Source organism: Sugiyamaella lignohabitans, chromosome A (genome assembly GCF_001640025.1).
Source record: "Sugiyamaella lignohabitans strain CBS 10342 chromosome A, complete sequence".
Classification (NCBI taxonomy): Eukaryota; Fungi; Ascomycota; class Dipodascomycetes; order Dipodascales; family Trichomonascaceae; genus Sugiyamaella; species Sugiyamaella lignohabitans.
In genome coordinates this window covers 181,024-197,102 of record NC_031672.1, presented here as the reverse complement: position 1 = coordinate 197,102, position 16,079 = coordinate 181,024, and the positions used below count along the sequence as shown (strand labels likewise).

The following is a 16,079-nucleotide window of genomic DNA, read 5'->3' as shown; positions in this document are numbered from 1 at the left end:
TTTCCCCGCCAACTCTACCACTTTCCCACACCAACACTTGCGATCTTTCCACGCTAAAAAGCCTGCCAAACACGTCCGATCTCACTCACGCCCTCACTAACCTCAACAGGCCCTCCCCCTTTCAACCTCCATCGGCCGAACCAACCTCTTTGTTACCGCCAAAAGCGGGGTCGACGACGCATTCCGCCGATCAGTGCGTTTCAGGGTCCTCCCTGCGTCTGAGGGCAACTGCCTCCGGCGGCTGGGGCTCCGCCCCAGACCCTGGTTGCTCCTCTCGCTGCGCTCGAGTCGTTTCTTCCAACGGTCCCAACAAACTCCTGCGAAGCAGGAGCAACCAGGGTCTGGGGCGGAGCCCCAGCCGCCGGAGGCAGACCCCTGGCAAAGCCAGTGAAAAATAAATAGAATTAGTACATGTCGCCGAACTCGGGCACACCATAGCTGGACCGGTCGGAACCGCGGTGGTGGGGTGGATGTCGTGAGTGGCGGGTTGGCTGGCCCCGGGTGCTGTTGCGGTACTCGTTGGTGTAGTTTGTGACTTTGGGGTGCGACGAGTGTTGCGAAGACGGTGGGGTTGGTGCCGGCGGGAGGGCGATGGGGTACGGTTGGAAGGTGCCTTGTTGGGAGGGCATGGGTGGTGGGTGGCTGGAGGAGAATTGGTAGGGAAATGTGTGGGGTGGTGGAGGTGGAGGGACTGGCATGGACATTGGCATCGGCATGGACATGGGGATTGTACCTATTGGAGGTGGAGGCATTCCCGGTGCGAACATTGAACTCATGTCTGGTGCCATTCCTGGGAATGCTGCTGGTGGCGGTTGAGTGTTTGTGTATCGTCGGTTGTCGTAATTGTATGGCTGTGGAGGTGGCTGTTGTTGCAGTTGCTGTTGTAGATAGTTTGGAAATGGCATTTGTGGCATTTGTGCAGCGAAGTTAGGGAACCCTGTGTTTGGCTGGTATGCCGACCGACCTCCAGATGAGCGATGTTTACGATATCGTTCACGGTCGTCTTCATTAGGATACGGTGATGACCGGTGATTGTACGAATGATGAGCACGAGAATGATGGTGTGGTCGAGAAGTACTAGGTCGTGGAGCGACTGGTAGACTAGTCTCTGTTGGATGCGAATTTAGTGTATTTTCAGACGACTCGGCCTGGGTATTATGACTGGATCTTCGGTTATTAGGTAGCCCTATATCCAGCAGTTCATGTGGATTGTATTCAGGCACCTCGACTATTTCATTAGCTGGTTCATAAGGATGACCCTGATTCTCTTCGTTATCGGAACTAGATCCTGTTGATTTATTGTCATCTGCTTTTTCGAGAGTTTCATTGGCCTCAGGCCCTGACCCAGGGCTCTGTGACTGACTCGGGTTCCGTGACTCGTACAAATGGTCTGATTCATAATTTTCTGATAACTGGGGTTCATATTCATCGTCGTTTTCTTCCTCGTCTGCCAGCTCTATAATTTCTGGCTCAACAGTGGCTGTTGTTGGAGGTGCAATAACATTCGAAGTATCTGATGTTGGCTGTGAGGCAACGGCCTTGTCTTCTTCGTTCGTAGCCACATCATTTGTATCTTTTGGCTCTTCTTCACTTTTATCATTTTGATTCTCTATTTTCTCCTCAGATTCTGCTGGAACTGTTTCTGGTTGAACAGAGTTGGACTCTTCTGGTTCCGTAGTAGCAGCAGCAGCAGCAGCAGCAGCCACATCAGGTACGTTAGTATTTACTGAGAGAATATCCGTGGTACCATCGACGCTGTGATCTTTTGAGGGGAGGCTATTAGCACTGCTACTGTTAACAGCAATCGGGCCCTGCGAACTGCCCGTCAGCTTTTGGATCTTGTTCTGGATGATAAATCGCTTATAATTTGCCCTGAACGCTGTCAAAACAGGTGGCAGCGACGTGGTGTCTGCGGACAGCAATTTCGCATTTTCCGCGAGTGCAAGCACTTTGTCGCGCAGATCAACTATCTTTTCCGACTCCGCCCGAAGGTTGTAAAACGGAATTTGCTTGGCCCGGGGCATACTACTCCTCTCTTTTGCAACGGTACTGTGATGACTTGATCTAGCGACAAAAGATCTTCACGAGCTCATAAAGCTTCAAGATCACGTGACATTGACGATTGAAGGATGATTTAATTTTAAATCAAAAAAGCCGACTGGTCAGTTTGACGTAATCGGATGATAAATAAGGCTCTATTTAATTATAATAAGTGGGTTTTTGTTTATACTTGCGGGTTTCTGAATAAAAGCTGATGGCATGATAGACTGTCTGTGAGCAATGCTATATAAACGTCAGATATACCTCACAAAACAATACAGTCTGATATCTGCTAGCCAATTTCCATAGCATTTTACTGGTTTAAAGTGTGCTGGAAGCGGAAAAACCTGTAAAAATTCGGTTTCGGGGGTGTGCCTCCGGGGGCTGGGGCTACGCCCCAGACCCCGCTGCTCCTCTCGCTGCGCTCGAGTCGTCACGTCCACGGTCCCGGACCTCTCCTGCGAAGCAGGAGCAACCAGGGTCGGGGGCGGAGCCCCAGCCGCCGGAGGCACACCCCTCCCCCTGAGACCAATCCGGCGAGCTCAGGGGTAAACGATCGACGGTCTGAAAAATTCCAGCCGCATGAACTTGTAGATATCTGACGGTCGATCTATTCATGAGCCAGGTTCTGACACTGGCTGATAGATTATTAATGAGGACAAGTCGTGCTGTGCTGGCGTCGGTTCGGACGATTAGGTCGCTGGTGGAGAGTCCCAGGTTGGGCGAAGATGCCACCGTGAACGGATGGGTGCGATCGGTGAGACGGATGAAGAAAGTGGCATTTGCAGATATCGGCGACGGAACGTCTGCTGACACATTAGCAGTGGTGCTCACGCCGGAGCAGAGCAAACAACTCAGCACCGGGGCCTGTGTACAGCTTTCGGGAAAGCTGAGTGAATCCCCTGGAAACCAGAAATTCGAGCTGCAAGTGGCAGAACCAGTTCCAGGGAAACCCGACCCAGTTAAGGTGCTGGGTCCTGCCGACCAATCGTATCCATTACAGAAAAAATTCCACACAGCTGAGTATTTACGGACGATTCCGTCGTTTCGTTGGAAGACTCTTGGCAATTCAAGTGTATTGAGATACAGATCATATGCTCAATCGCGTATTGCCAGATATTTCGAGTCAGCAGGATTCACACAAGTCAGTTCACCCATTATCACATCTTCAGATTGTGAGGGTGCTGGTGAAGTGTTCACGATCAATTCCGGCGAACCAGACAAGAATCAGAAACAACCATACTTCTTTGGTGACAAACCGGCATACCTCAGTGTATCCAGTCAATTGCATTTAGAAGTGTATGCAGCTGCTCTGTCACGAGTATGGAACATGGCACCAGCATTTCGTGCCGAGAAAAGCGATACCAACCGCCATTTGAGCGAATTCTGGATGGTAGAGGCCGAGCTGGCATTCACAGAGTCGTTAAAAGATGTCATGACAGTGGCCGAACAAATGATTCGTGCCGCTGTGCCTGATAGTGCCATGGCCATTGATATAATCCAATCCAACAAACAGAGCAGCTCAACGAAACAAGAAACCCTCAAACAGCGATGGCAAATGTTATCACAGCCGAAACCATGGGCTCGTGTGACATATACCGAAGCCGTGGAATTATTACGGAAAGAATTTCCTTCATTGAAGTGGGGAGACTCGCTGTCATCAGAACAGGAAAAGCATCTGGCAGCACATATTATCCAAGGACCAGTTTTCGTAACCGATTATCCAATGCATCAGAAACCTTTTTACATGAAAAAGAATGCTGTATCTGACGAAACAAAGGCAACAGTTGCCTGTTTCGACCTGCTTGTCCCAGAAATGGGCGAGCTCATAGGAGGAAGTCTGCGTGAAGACGACCACCAGACTCTTTTATCGGCCATGAACGACAATAACATGAACCCGGATGACCTTGAATGGTACCTGGACCTCCGCAAATACGGCAGTTTTCCCCATGGCGGCTACGGAATGGGTTTCGAACGTCTGGTATGCTTTGTCTGCGGAGTCGAGAACATCCGCGAGGCCATCGGCTTCCCTCGATGGGCTGGCAGCTGTGTCTGCTAGACGCCTTCCCTGTACATAGTCTCCAATTGTAAATAGACCAATCCCCCACGCAACCGACTCGAGCGAAGCGAGAGGAGCCACGGGGTCTGGGGCAGAGCCCCAGCCGCCGGAGGCAACACCCGGTGCCAGACTGCCTCCGGCGGCTGGGGCTCTGCCCCCAGACCCCGTGGCTCCTGCTTCGCAGGAGATTTGAAGGGTTGAAAGTACGCTTTTATTCTATATGGGCTTCTAGGCTACCGAGATGCAAGTTTAAAGCAGTATATACAGACAAAAATCTAAAGAATCCAAGATGAGAACGGAAGTAAAAATAAAATAGCAGTAATAAATCAGAATGAAGATGAATGTAGTCATTATCGTCGTAACATGTCGTGAAAGTATAGTGACAGAAAAACTTGTTGGTTTAGAACAAGTCAGGATGAAGGATCAATGATCCTTGGTAAATGCAACTTTTAGGCAGACTTGGCTAGGTTCTCGCGGAACACGCCGTCTTGAACCTTTTGAGCGACCTGTGACAATACACTCTCAAACCCCTTCTTTCCAAGGGCGGCGTTTTGGCCAAATCTGTCCACAGTCCAATCCTCGATCTTGCTACACAGTCGGCGGAACGAAGCATAGGCTGTGATTTGTGCCTCTTGATTGAACAAAGTGGCTTGTTTAGGATTGGCTGGATCTGGAGTATAGTTCACAGTTTCGTAGACAGTGAGCAGTTGATTCATGGTCAGGTTGACCGAACGCAGGGTCAAGCTTCTTGATTTAGGGTCCACTTCAGACACCTCTCGAACATATGACACATCAGTGCCACCAACAAGGGCTAGAACCCAAGAAGGAATGGCCTGTTTACAAGTAATCAATCTTTCAGTTCGCAGAACGCCCGTTGTGGAATCGATTTCGCGACGAAGAACATCGACTGCCACCACATGAGTAGACATTTCGTTAGGGTATTTCTTCCAGTTTGCACAGGAAACATGTTCCCAGTCATAGGCAAATGTGTGTTGTGTAGAGAAAATCTTCATTTTTGTCGTGCTTTTAATATTTTTGGTTTGGTTTTTTTTTCAATTTCTAACCTTCGATCTAAATCTCGGTCTGTACTCTCAATCGTCTATTTCCAACTGAGCTCTATGGTTCCACTAAGGTTCCACGAAAATTTCCAAATAATAAATGAGTAATCTAGAGAACTCTTTTTAACAGCCCCCTTTGTTTAGTGTAATTTTAGATTTTTTTTTGTTGATTTTTGTTGCTGGCGGGCTTTAGTCGACAAAAAGCGTTATCGCTGAAAAATGAAAATCTTGGACTTGAGTCGATTTATATATAATATGCTGCAACCTGGGAGTGTCGAGTTAATTTTCTATGTTTTTCGTTTTTTCGTTTTTCTGCATTATTTCTTTTAGACGGCTATTTCCTCCCGTAGAGAGAATGTACATGAGCCCTTACCCTGGATTTATACCTCGTTGTAGTGATTTAGACGCTGGCAATTGGGAGCAATTCTTGCTCATATGCAGGCAACAGCAAATGTGCTCCCCGATAATGAGATCACACGACTGCCTCACGGGAAATTACGGGTTGCCGCAATTTCCCTTTTCCCCTAGGAGTTAGATAAAATCACTATCCCAGTCTGAGAAAAAGAGGAAGCAAAAAATACGGCCCGACTCGGTCTAAGGCTAATTGTAAATTAGGCGAAATATTAGTCTGTATATATTCAACAAAGTCCTGTTACTGGTTATTCTTAATATGATGAAATGCTAGGAGTTGGTTAAAACTTAACCAGACCCTGCGTTCGATATATTTCAAAGCACTTTTTCATGGTAAGGTGCAATCGTCTAATTATTTTATAATCATGCTAATCAGATGAGCTCGTAATCCCGATATACAAATTTCCATGAAGAATACAACAGTACAGTCACACTATAAAGGCTCAGCTGGTTAAATGTAAAAAATGTACCTGCAGACATATATTCATATTTAGAGAAATGTACGGTCACGTTCTCAGGGTCGGCTGTACCCTGCAGGATTTGCCGATAAGGTAATTTGACCCGTTTTCTCCGCTGTGATTACTAAACTCCTTGTATGAGGCAAATGAACTTGAGGCGGTTATAGCAGTTGACAATTGGCTATAGTTAAATTACAATTTATTACCTCACCTACTCATTTCACATATGGCAAACGGCTTAATTAAACCATTTGCTCATCCTCGGCACAATATGGATTCCTGACTAGTCACTTCTTATCTTTGCATGTGTTTAGCGTCTAAAGCGCTGGGTCAGCCGTGTGATTCGCAGATTCACCACAGACTTGGCCCTTGCCTTGCATTGATCCCTATGACCGCCGTTATCTTAAGTAGCTTATCTCTAAATATATGCACAGGTCAAATCTCATCTTTCCTAACCCAGGTTATGTTCGGCGATCTGTCGTATGTCGTTCAGGACGATCAACTACCCCTGAAAAACCTCGCTGTTGAGAGTGGGTTAAAAATATCTCACACTTTTCACTCCGAGCGGCTTCTTGTAAGATTTCTGTTCTTCTCAATTTTCTCGTAGTTTTTAGTTGTGTCTTTTTTTCGATTTGTTTGAAACTCCCTCACTTGTCATTGTGCCGTTGAACATTTACAAAGAAAATAAAAACTTCATGCAAGCCTAAATTCCAGAAAGTAGATCTGTTGGTTCGATTGATGAGTCTGCGATCTGCGAATAATACTACTTCAACTGCTTTTCAATCTCTGGGTGACACTTCCCATTCTTTCGGTCCCCCCATTTGTTCCTATGCCAGCTGCAGATTTATCTGTAAATGCCCGCCCACGATTTGAAAACTGTATCATTGGGCTCTACTACGTTGAATAAAGCTTCAGGGAATGATGTTCCACATCTCTAATCAAGAATTGAATGGGCCTGTCAACAGTGGATCTGAAATTGCCAGGAAGCTTGCTATCACGGTTTGTTTTTATTTATCAGTTGACGTCAAAAAAATTTCAAATCTTCAAAAATAGCTGAATACTCGATAACCTTTGAAACGACGAACTTCTCCAAGAAACCCATTGTGACGAACTTCAATAAACCCAGCTTCGATCTCGTTAATTTTTGTCAAAAAAAATACGATATGTTTGAGCATTCGCTTATTTCATCCTTACACTTTTTGTATGATGAGCCACGTTCCTAGTAATGAAACGTAGCCTCCAGCTCCAGAATGCTTCTGATTTTGTATCAAAAATCGTGTTATACTCTCTCTTCGGTTTTAAATCAAGCAAGTTCTATGATTTGACACTCTTGAAAATTATTCACAACTTGATGAGCTATTAACCACACTTGGGATGAAGCTTTCTGACACTTTGTGGACGTACTGCTCTTCAATCTCATCTCTCAAAATGGCCCTATGGAGTCTGCCTAATCAGCAATTTTTTCCATAGCTGGACCATACTAGTGGTTTTCTTCCTTGTAGGTGACAAATTTGGAGACATGCATTCTCCAAAATTTGGAAATGCACCTTTTCTCTGTATTTCAGAGATCACTGCAGTTGGAAGCAGGGTTAGAAGAAAGTCATCTTATGACCCACTCTTATATGAGGGAAGTGCAACTTTAGTGACGTATACCATAGGATGCACATCAAAGGCATTATTGGTAAAATATATCGATCTATAAAGCTTCAATCCCAGAGAGAAATGTTGTAATTTAAGATACCGTTTAAATTGAGCCTGTCCAGTCCTTCACTGCAAACCTGTTGAATCCTTCGTATAAAAAATTAGTTCTATTAGATTTTGAGCTGGGATGCTTCAACCCTGGCTATACTGTATATTATTTGGTTCTGATTTTATTATATTATTAAGGTTGTATAATGATATTAGACTGCCTTTTTTCCCTTACAATAGTTATAGCCTATTTCAATTCAAATTCACTTCGAAATTACCAGTACTCGTTTCATATCCACAGACTCTGAAGTATGTTCGAGCCTAACGTGAAATCGTTCAAATTCCTGCTTCGGATTGATGCTCAAACATCAGCAAAAAATTGTAAACTACTTGGACTTGCACTTTTTGATACTAGTACAATTGTCACACAGCTACAATTTTTTGGTAAACATCCTGAGCAGTTTATAAATTGTATTGCAAGTGCATTTAATACAACTCTATTGAACCATTCTTACTTAATTTCTCAACAGATCTGTGTTTTGCCTTGGCCCAGAATAATCCAATTTATCACTGTCTGCTGCTTCACGCCATGCTTGCAGAGAACACCGAAATTAATGGCACCTCCTGTTGAATCTCCCAGGATCAGGACTTCTAGTCCATCGTGGTTAGTTTAGAATTTGTTACTGGGTATAACACTATCCCTTCCGGCGGTGTAAATATTTAGCGATGATAATTTAACATGCTCGATCAGCTCCGTTTTGTTTCTCTCCGCTCAACTTCTGAGTCGAGCAGCGGCTGTGGAAATGCTTGTTCCTGCTACTGATCACTCCCAAGGTCTTGGATTGGGTTGACTCCTTATGAAAAGCCCTATTGTTCTGCCTCTTCTATTGATTTCTAGTTTACTTCGTGTTTTTCTTATCTTTCTTTACGCTCTTGCCTTCTTTATTTATTATCATATATTGAATAGTTAAATACATTTATTTTCATCATTAAACATCATTAAGTTGTTGTCAATTTCGTTACGTTTCATTAAGATAAATCTTTTTTTGGAACACGTCTAAATCTTGTGCCAAATCGGCCAGCAGTATCTGCCAGGTCGTCTCCTGGCTCAAGTATTTTTCGTGTATTCATAATTTCTTGTTGCTCGTCTCTGGGAATAGCTGTGCGATTCTTGTCTCCTCCTTCGGTTGTAACATACCCTTGATTAGGTATCACATCTAGAGGCTGCGCAGAACTTGGAGATAAGTCCTCTGAACTACTGTCTTCAACCTCGACTGGCAATGACTCACCGGTTCCGTTCTGTCCCGAATGACCATTTTCGACTGTTTCCACATCAATGCCAACAACATCCCTCCAAGACGAACGCCGTCTACGATGAACAGATGGGGGGCTTTTGCTTCTGCTATAAGACTCTTTGTTCACAATCGAAGTAGTGTATTTGCGAGTAGGTGTTTGAATCCCCTTAGGTGGCTGGACTTGAGACTGCGGAGGTGCAAAGGTGCCCATTGGGGGTAATTGAGCTTCCTCATCGTTATTGGAATTTTGAGTGTTCGTCAATGGAGCTATTTTTGCAGGGGTACCAGTCATAACTCCCGTTCTTTTGCTCCCGGATGGAGTACTCTCCCCAATCACGGTCGATTCCGTGGGCTTGTATGAAGTAGATGTCGGGGTTTTAGCCAAGTATTCAGCCACCAAACCAGCTGCAGAATTAATAGGAGCATGAGTTTCCGAGATACGGTTTTCCTCCCTTTTATTTCTGGAGGTACTGGAAGGAGTAATTTGAGATGCTGAAGGTGCTGCAGGGTGATATGAATTTCCTGTTGACCCACTTGTTATTGGTGATCTCCCTAAAGGAGTAAATTGTGCCATCCTCGGGTTAGCCGGGACATTACCCGTTGATGTGATTCCAACATGATTAGGCATACCACTTGATGAGATTGTCGATTCTGTATGTCCTGAAGAAGCGACCTGATTTTCATCTTCACTTGATTCTTCTTCTTCCGAAGAACTTGTCTGAGATGGATCTTGCTTAGTTGTGACGTTCTCAGATCTATTATCGAACGTATTTACTGACGTCTCCATTACCTTTGTACCATCAGACAACTGGGAACTTGGTGATGACTTCCCAGGAATAGTGTCTGGTCGATAGCTCACTGAACTCCCATTCGGTCCAATTTGCGTTGGAAAGTGGGGTTGTACATTTCGCGAAGGAGATCCAGACACAACCCTGGTCGTAGAGCTATATCGGCGACCATCAACAGGACTATTCGGAGCACCCAGAGAAGGAGATGTCCCTGGTGGTCCACTCTGAGTACCGTTACTGGGCATACTCATTGGATATCCCGAAGGCGAACCTGCTGGAGGTCCCATATGTCCAGCCATTGGTTCTACAGGAGGCCCAGTCTGAGGCATCATTGACGGTCCATAATAAGGGCCCATGGGTTGTCCCATGTATGGCCCCATAGATTGTCCCATAGGTTGTCCCATAGGGTGCCCCATTGGTCCCATAGGTGGTCCCATAGGCGGTCCCATAGGCGGTCCCATAGGCGGTCCCATAGGCGGTCCCATAGGCTGTCCCACAGGCTGTCCCATAGGCTGTCCCATAGGTTGTCCCACAAATGGTCCCATAGGCTGTCCCATAGGCTGTCCCATGGGCGGTCCCATGGCCTGTTCCATAGGCATTCCCATAGGCACTCCCATAGGTGCTGTCATAGGTGGCCCCATAGGTGATCCCATATGTGGTCCCATGTGAGGCCCCATCTGGGGACCAATAGGAGTACCCATCTGAGGACCCATCCGAGGACCCATCTGAGGACCCATCTGAGGACCCATCTGAGGACCCATCTGAGGACCCATTTGAGAACCCATCTGAGGTCCCATCTGGGGGTACATCTGCTGATCTGGCATACTCATTTCTGATGGATAAGACGGTCCCATCTGAGGCATCATCTGAGGAACGCCCATTGGGGGCCCCATCGGGCTCGAATAATATGGTATCCCCTGTGGTATCATTTGAGGACCATTAGGAGATGATACAACTTGGTATGTTACTGCCGGGACAGGGGTCATGGGTACCAAAGTATTCGGTGGGGTTGAACCTGGCGGACCTGGCAACTGTGATGGCTGTGCTTGTCTCGAGGACCCTGAAGAGAGTGACCCTGGATGTTCACTCAGTTCCTTTGACAACTTCTCTGGAAGAACGACCTGGCATTCGATTAGTGGGCCATCCGGCTGCTTACCATCTTTAGCATCGACCACTGGTACGGGTACGGGCATATAGGGCCTCCTCGATGCCAAAGATGATACATCAAGAGGAATAAATTGCTTCTCTGCGAGAGCTTGTTTACTCACATATTCATCTATAGTCATCCTCGTCTCAGTGGACTCCTTTGGTATTTCCTGTGGAGCTGGCAGACCAGTTCGCTCATCTTCGACCCGAGACCGATTCGCTGTTGGTCCAATAAATTCAGTCAAATGCGTTTGTCTTAGTTGTCCTCTCGACTCTGTTTTGGGTGACGACTGGGATGTTGACCTTTGCTCAATTTGTATTGGAGTGCTAGATGCAGTCAATGAACGAGGAGCTCTCCCGCCATCTGTATCCTCGCTATCATCCTCACTCCCACTGTCATCTCTGTAATAGCGGCCAATACTTACAGGATTATGCGAAGGTCTGTTGATCACCGAAGGTCGGGCAATCGTCCTAACATTGTTAGGAGTACGAGAAGTTGCCTCAGTGCTAGCTATTGCAAGCGCCAATATATCCAAACCGGAATTTGACCCCGAATTTGATCCCGAATTCGATCTGTCACCAGAGTTGTTAACTGTCTCTGGACGAGAGTGAGACATTGCTACATGACTAGGTTGTTCTTGCCTACTTCTGCCGATGTCAAGACTTGTAAATTCCAAAACTGCAGTGTTTTTCTTTGGTCTCCCTATTTTTCTATTACGCAACTTTCGCTTAGGTTCAGGCGCCTCCACCATATCAATAAACCGTTGGGGCTGGTTCACTACCCTAGTAGACCGCCGAACAGGCTGCGTTGGTGCCTCACCATCTCCATTCGGCAGACCTGACTGCATTCTGTTTTTAGGTGGTCTTCCACGTTTCTTTGGAATAATCCGAGCACTCTCGTCTATATTCCCTTCTACATTCTGATCATGATCATTATCATGGTCAATTGTAATCTGTTGCCGACCATTAGTATGCATTTCCGGAGTCTCATTGTGAGTTCTTTCTTTCATCTCACTAAGTTGTTCCAATGACTGGTTCTTTTCCTCCTCATCTCTAATGTCCAACCTATCGTCAGCATCATTGTCTTGGTTCAGTTCTGAATTTTGCACACCCATCCCTTTCTCTTCTACCAGAAGACTGCCCCTCTGTTTGGCTCCAGAATTGATTTCCTTACCACCATCTACTGCCGGTGATTGATCCAAAATAATAACTTCACTATCGTCATTATCCGATACCACTTCTTCATCCATCGATAACTGATAATCGCTGAAATTCGAAGCTTTGCTATCAAGTTCCGAAAGACTAGAGCTATCATCCTCATCAATAGACTGTGCAACAAACTCATCGTTCGCATCATTCTGGTTATCATCAATTGAATTGTCATCCGAATCTCCAATTTCTTCGTTGAAGTTATCATCAGATGCTCCAATCTCTTCATTGAAGTTATCATCAGATGCTCCAATCTCCTCAACTTCAATGTCCGCATCGGAAATTTCCATGCGATCCGCTGTTCCGGTACTAGGAACCGACTGAGTTCGCTGACTAGTCCTCCTTTCACGCTTCCATTCCAAGTCACCCACTAATGGCACGGTCCTAGATCGAAGACCACGTTCAATCTTTTCCGATGGCCTGTCATCTTCCGAATTCTCATCGTCCATACCGTCCTCTTCCTGTAGGTTATTCTCTGTGTTAATTCTTTTACGCTTGAACTGTCTCTTGGGATTTCTAATCTTCATCAAAGTAGCTGTTATACCTGGAGGGTGGAGAAATCCTAGCGCTTCCGCTGATAACAAATTATTGTCCTCATTGCCAATATCTATTAGAGGCTGTAATCCTGACCGTCTGGTCCTCCGTTTGTTTTCCGAATTGTCGATGTTGGCGGCTTCTCCATTAGAAACAGTTCCTATTTTACTCCTTGCCCTCTTTACTGTCGACACGTCTGTATTCGTTATTGATTGAGACTCTTCCTTTCTAGGTCGTCCTCTTCTTTTAGGGAGTACCGGCTCTGGAGACAAGTTCTTTTTGGGCCTCCCTCTCCGCTTCGTCACCAGGGAACTTGAAAACACAATGGTCGGCTTGGTACGCGGAATTACCATCTTCTTTCCTTTCTTCAAATTCTTGGCCGTCTCCGAGTCAGTTACTGATGCTGATGACCGGGTTCTGGTTCGCACATTCTCCTGTGCACTAGATTCTGAATCGGCCACCGATATATTTGTATCTTTTCGTGGCCTCCCTGGACGCCGCCGAGGCGGATCCGCCTCGGCGAGAGGAGTAGCCTTAGCCAGTCTTATCTTAAGTTGAAGTCCCTTTTTAACAGGTATTGAAACCCTAGAGTCGGTGTACGGTGTCTTTCTACCTCTCAGCCCTTGCTTGGCGTACTTAGCACGAGCGATGCTTGAAGCTGGTCCGTTCACTGATGTTACACGCTTCATCTTAGCAGAATGAACTGACTTTTTAACAATTCGACTCACAGTAGATTTAACAGATGCTTGATTTTTTTTCTTGGACCCATTCAATCCCGTAATAGGAGTTCCATTTCTACTAGATGGAACACTGCTATCATCGGATCTTGAAGTACTAACAGAAGACGACTTCTTTCCAATTACACCACGACAGTTATCAGAGCCGCAGTGACAGAACTGAGCAACTGCCCCTTTAAACCAGTCAAAATTGTAATCATATGTCAGCTCAGTACCAGCCTCAATATATGCAGGACCCGCAAACAATCCGATTCTAGGAACCCCGTTGACATACCACTTTTGCATTTCGCAATTGGGATTGCAAGAATGGTTCACAAACCTTGCTGCCGATCCGCGCATGCCGCTATCAATAACATATCCCTTCTCTAAACTCAAGCAGTAGTAGTTTTCAATGCCTTGGTATTCATGACGAATACGACGCTGCATCTCTGCTTGAGAAATTACATCACCGGTATATTCAATAATAAGCTCACCAGGCTTGTAGCCTCGAGTAGCTCGCAAACCGAAGCCTTTTGACTGGGTCTGTATTTTGTTAGTATACCATTGTGAAATATTTTAAAACCTTTCATATAGTACTCACCTTGACTACTTCATAACCTTGGGCATATCTTTTGCCAGCCACTACATCTCGCGATAACATTTGGAGGGCTCGATTGCCGCAATCGTTGGTTCCGAAAGGACAAGTTTCAGGATCACATTCATATTGAAGGACACTAGTTTGTTAGTCAGCTGCATCTCATTAGAGTTCAAGAGTAATTCTAACTTACCGGTTCAAACAGTTGTCATCACAATTCTGTTCGCAATTGCAAGGCAACCGTTGAAACTTTTCAGCTGATGGAGGTGTTACATCCAACCAGGCATCTACAAATTTGTTAGTACTGAAATAAATCGTCTGATGGCGTTTCGCCCCAACACTGTCGTCACTTACTTTTTTTAAGAGTTCGCCATTTTGCTTTAGGCCCGTCTTCTGATGGGCAGTATATATTCCAAGGCAGCTGAAACGGCTTCTCAGTATTCATCCTTTTCAAGCCATCTAACATGGGCAGGGGGAAAACATGATTGTCTCTAACCCCCTTGGACAGTCGGCCCCTCCTCATTATCCCATAATAAGCACCTTGTGTCAGATAAGACTTTTTGGGCTTAATAACTTCATGGCTGATAACAGATTCTTTCTCGCTGTCGTCATCAGATCCTTTGTTATCGTCATTGTCATCTTCGCTGCTACTAGAATTATCAGCAACTGCCTCAGGAGTGACTTTGGAAGGTGATTTCGGACCTCTCTTGTTCTTTCCGCCATTTAGTTTCAAAGGAGACGCCCGAGACGATAGTCTCCTCTTTGTAACCTCCTTTTTCGCAGGTGAGACAGGAGAATCACTCTTAGCAGGAGGGGGCGATGGGATCGCTTTCTCGGAACCATCAAGACGCATTAAATCTTCAATGGGTCTTGCCAGGGGCTTACCCCTTGTTCTTTGAGCCACGCTACTTTCGTCTTCTGAAACTGAGCTTTCTACTGGCCTCCTATCATGATTCAACACGATCTTGTCCATGTCTATATGTTCAGAGGCCGGGATCAGCTGCTCCAGTGGATCCGACCATCGTGGTATTGGGGAATCCTTGAAAAACCATTTTACTTGATCCAAAGAGGTGTATCCATCACCATTAGGTGGAAACAATCGCGTTCTTTCGCGTCGATTATATGTTCGATTATGAGAGGTCATCATCTCCGGAGATTCGTAATAGAATCAATTATGACAATAGATCCTTCAGATCAACTCCGTTTGACTAATGACAGGCAGTGCCTAATAACTTATATCAAGCTAGCTCGGATCCAAGCTGCGTTTCTAAGTTTGGTCACTAAAGGACTGCAAAAAAGTCGCTCCTAATAAAAAAAAACCGCTTTGTGCTCTCTGTTTATCGTTTCTTGATTCCAAATCGCTTTATCAGGTTCTTTTGAAGTCACCACAACTGATAAGAGACCTTGATGCAAACTGGTGCCTCAAAATGTTGAAATCTGTTGTTGAATGCACCTGACGTCAAATATACCTCAGGAACTGCAAAATGCTTTGTAAATAAATCTCCAATTTGGTTATTAGCAAAGAAACCGTGCAAATCAGATACTTTTAGTATCATGCAAGGTATTACAATGTGATCCAACAATCAAAAACTCTTAAGTAATCTTTCCAACTGATAGAAATCACTGCTAGTATGCAACGATTCGTATGTTTGTTGAAATGATGAACTTGGGAAAAGACGCTTAGGTCAAGGGTACCTCCATGATGCATGAGAAACATGAAAAAGCAACGTTAAATATGCAAAATTGAAGTGGCATAATGTGAAGATCCACCTGCTACTTTTCCCAAGAACTTAATGAAAATTCGCTTAATCCCTGTCATTTGAGTTGGAAAATGTTTAATTCGCCTCTATTTATGATTTTCCTGTATATGGTTTGAAATAAACAATTTTGAAATTTTGTTGACATGTTTTTGATGTTTGAGATATGCGACCCGTGATGTTTAATTAAGCCAAAGGAGATGCAGGAGTCAAATGTCTACGAATGGGTGAAGACTAGACCTTGACAGAGCACTAATGTTCAAAACTACAGGTATGGTGTTGTGAGTTCATTAAAAATTACCGGAATCAAAATTACTTCTTCAA

At 45.2% G+C, this 16,079-nt stretch overlaps 4 protein-coding genes across 4 annotated transcripts; 1 reads left to right on the top strand and 3 right to left on the bottom strand.

The window, feature by feature from the left end:
• Positions 1–2,692: 2,692 nt before the first annotated feature.
• On the top strand, positions 2,693–4,099 carry SLM5 (asparagine--tRNA ligase SLM5; the record flags this gene model as incomplete). Its single annotated transcript, XM_018882538.1, has 1 exon — positions 2,693–4,099. The coding sequence occupies one exon, from the start codon at positions 2,693–2,695 to the stop codon at positions 4,097–4,099; it is 1,407 nt and encodes a 468-aa protein (XP_018734312.1).
• A 449-nt stretch (positions 4,100–4,548) lies between these two features.
• On the bottom strand, positions 4,549–5,112 carry UPS2 (Ups2p; the record flags this gene model as incomplete). Its single annotated transcript, XM_018882527.1, has 1 exon — positions 4,549–5,112. One exon carries the CDS (start codon positions 5,110–5,112, stop codon positions 4,549–4,551), a length of 564 nt encoding a protein of 187 aa, XP_018734311.1.
• Positions 5,113–8,744: 3,632 nt separating this feature from the next.
• AWJ20_57 (uncharacterized protein) lies at positions 8,745–13,709 on the bottom strand (the record flags this gene model as incomplete). Its single annotated transcript, XM_018882516.1, has 1 exon — positions 8,745–13,709. One exon carries the CDS (start codon positions 13,707–13,709, stop codon positions 8,745–8,747), a length of 4,965 nt encoding a protein of 1,654 aa, XP_018734310.1.
• A 635-nt stretch (positions 13,710–14,344) lies between these two features.
• On the bottom strand, positions 14,345–15,145 carry AWJ20_56 (uncharacterized protein; the record flags this gene model as incomplete). The annotated part of the gene is made up of 1 exon (XM_018882506.1): positions 14,345–15,145. The coding sequence occupies one exon, from the start codon at positions 15,143–15,145 to the stop codon at positions 14,345–14,347; it is 801 nt and encodes a 266-aa protein (XP_018734309.1).
• Between the last annotated feature and the right edge of the window lie 934 nt (positions 15,146–16,079).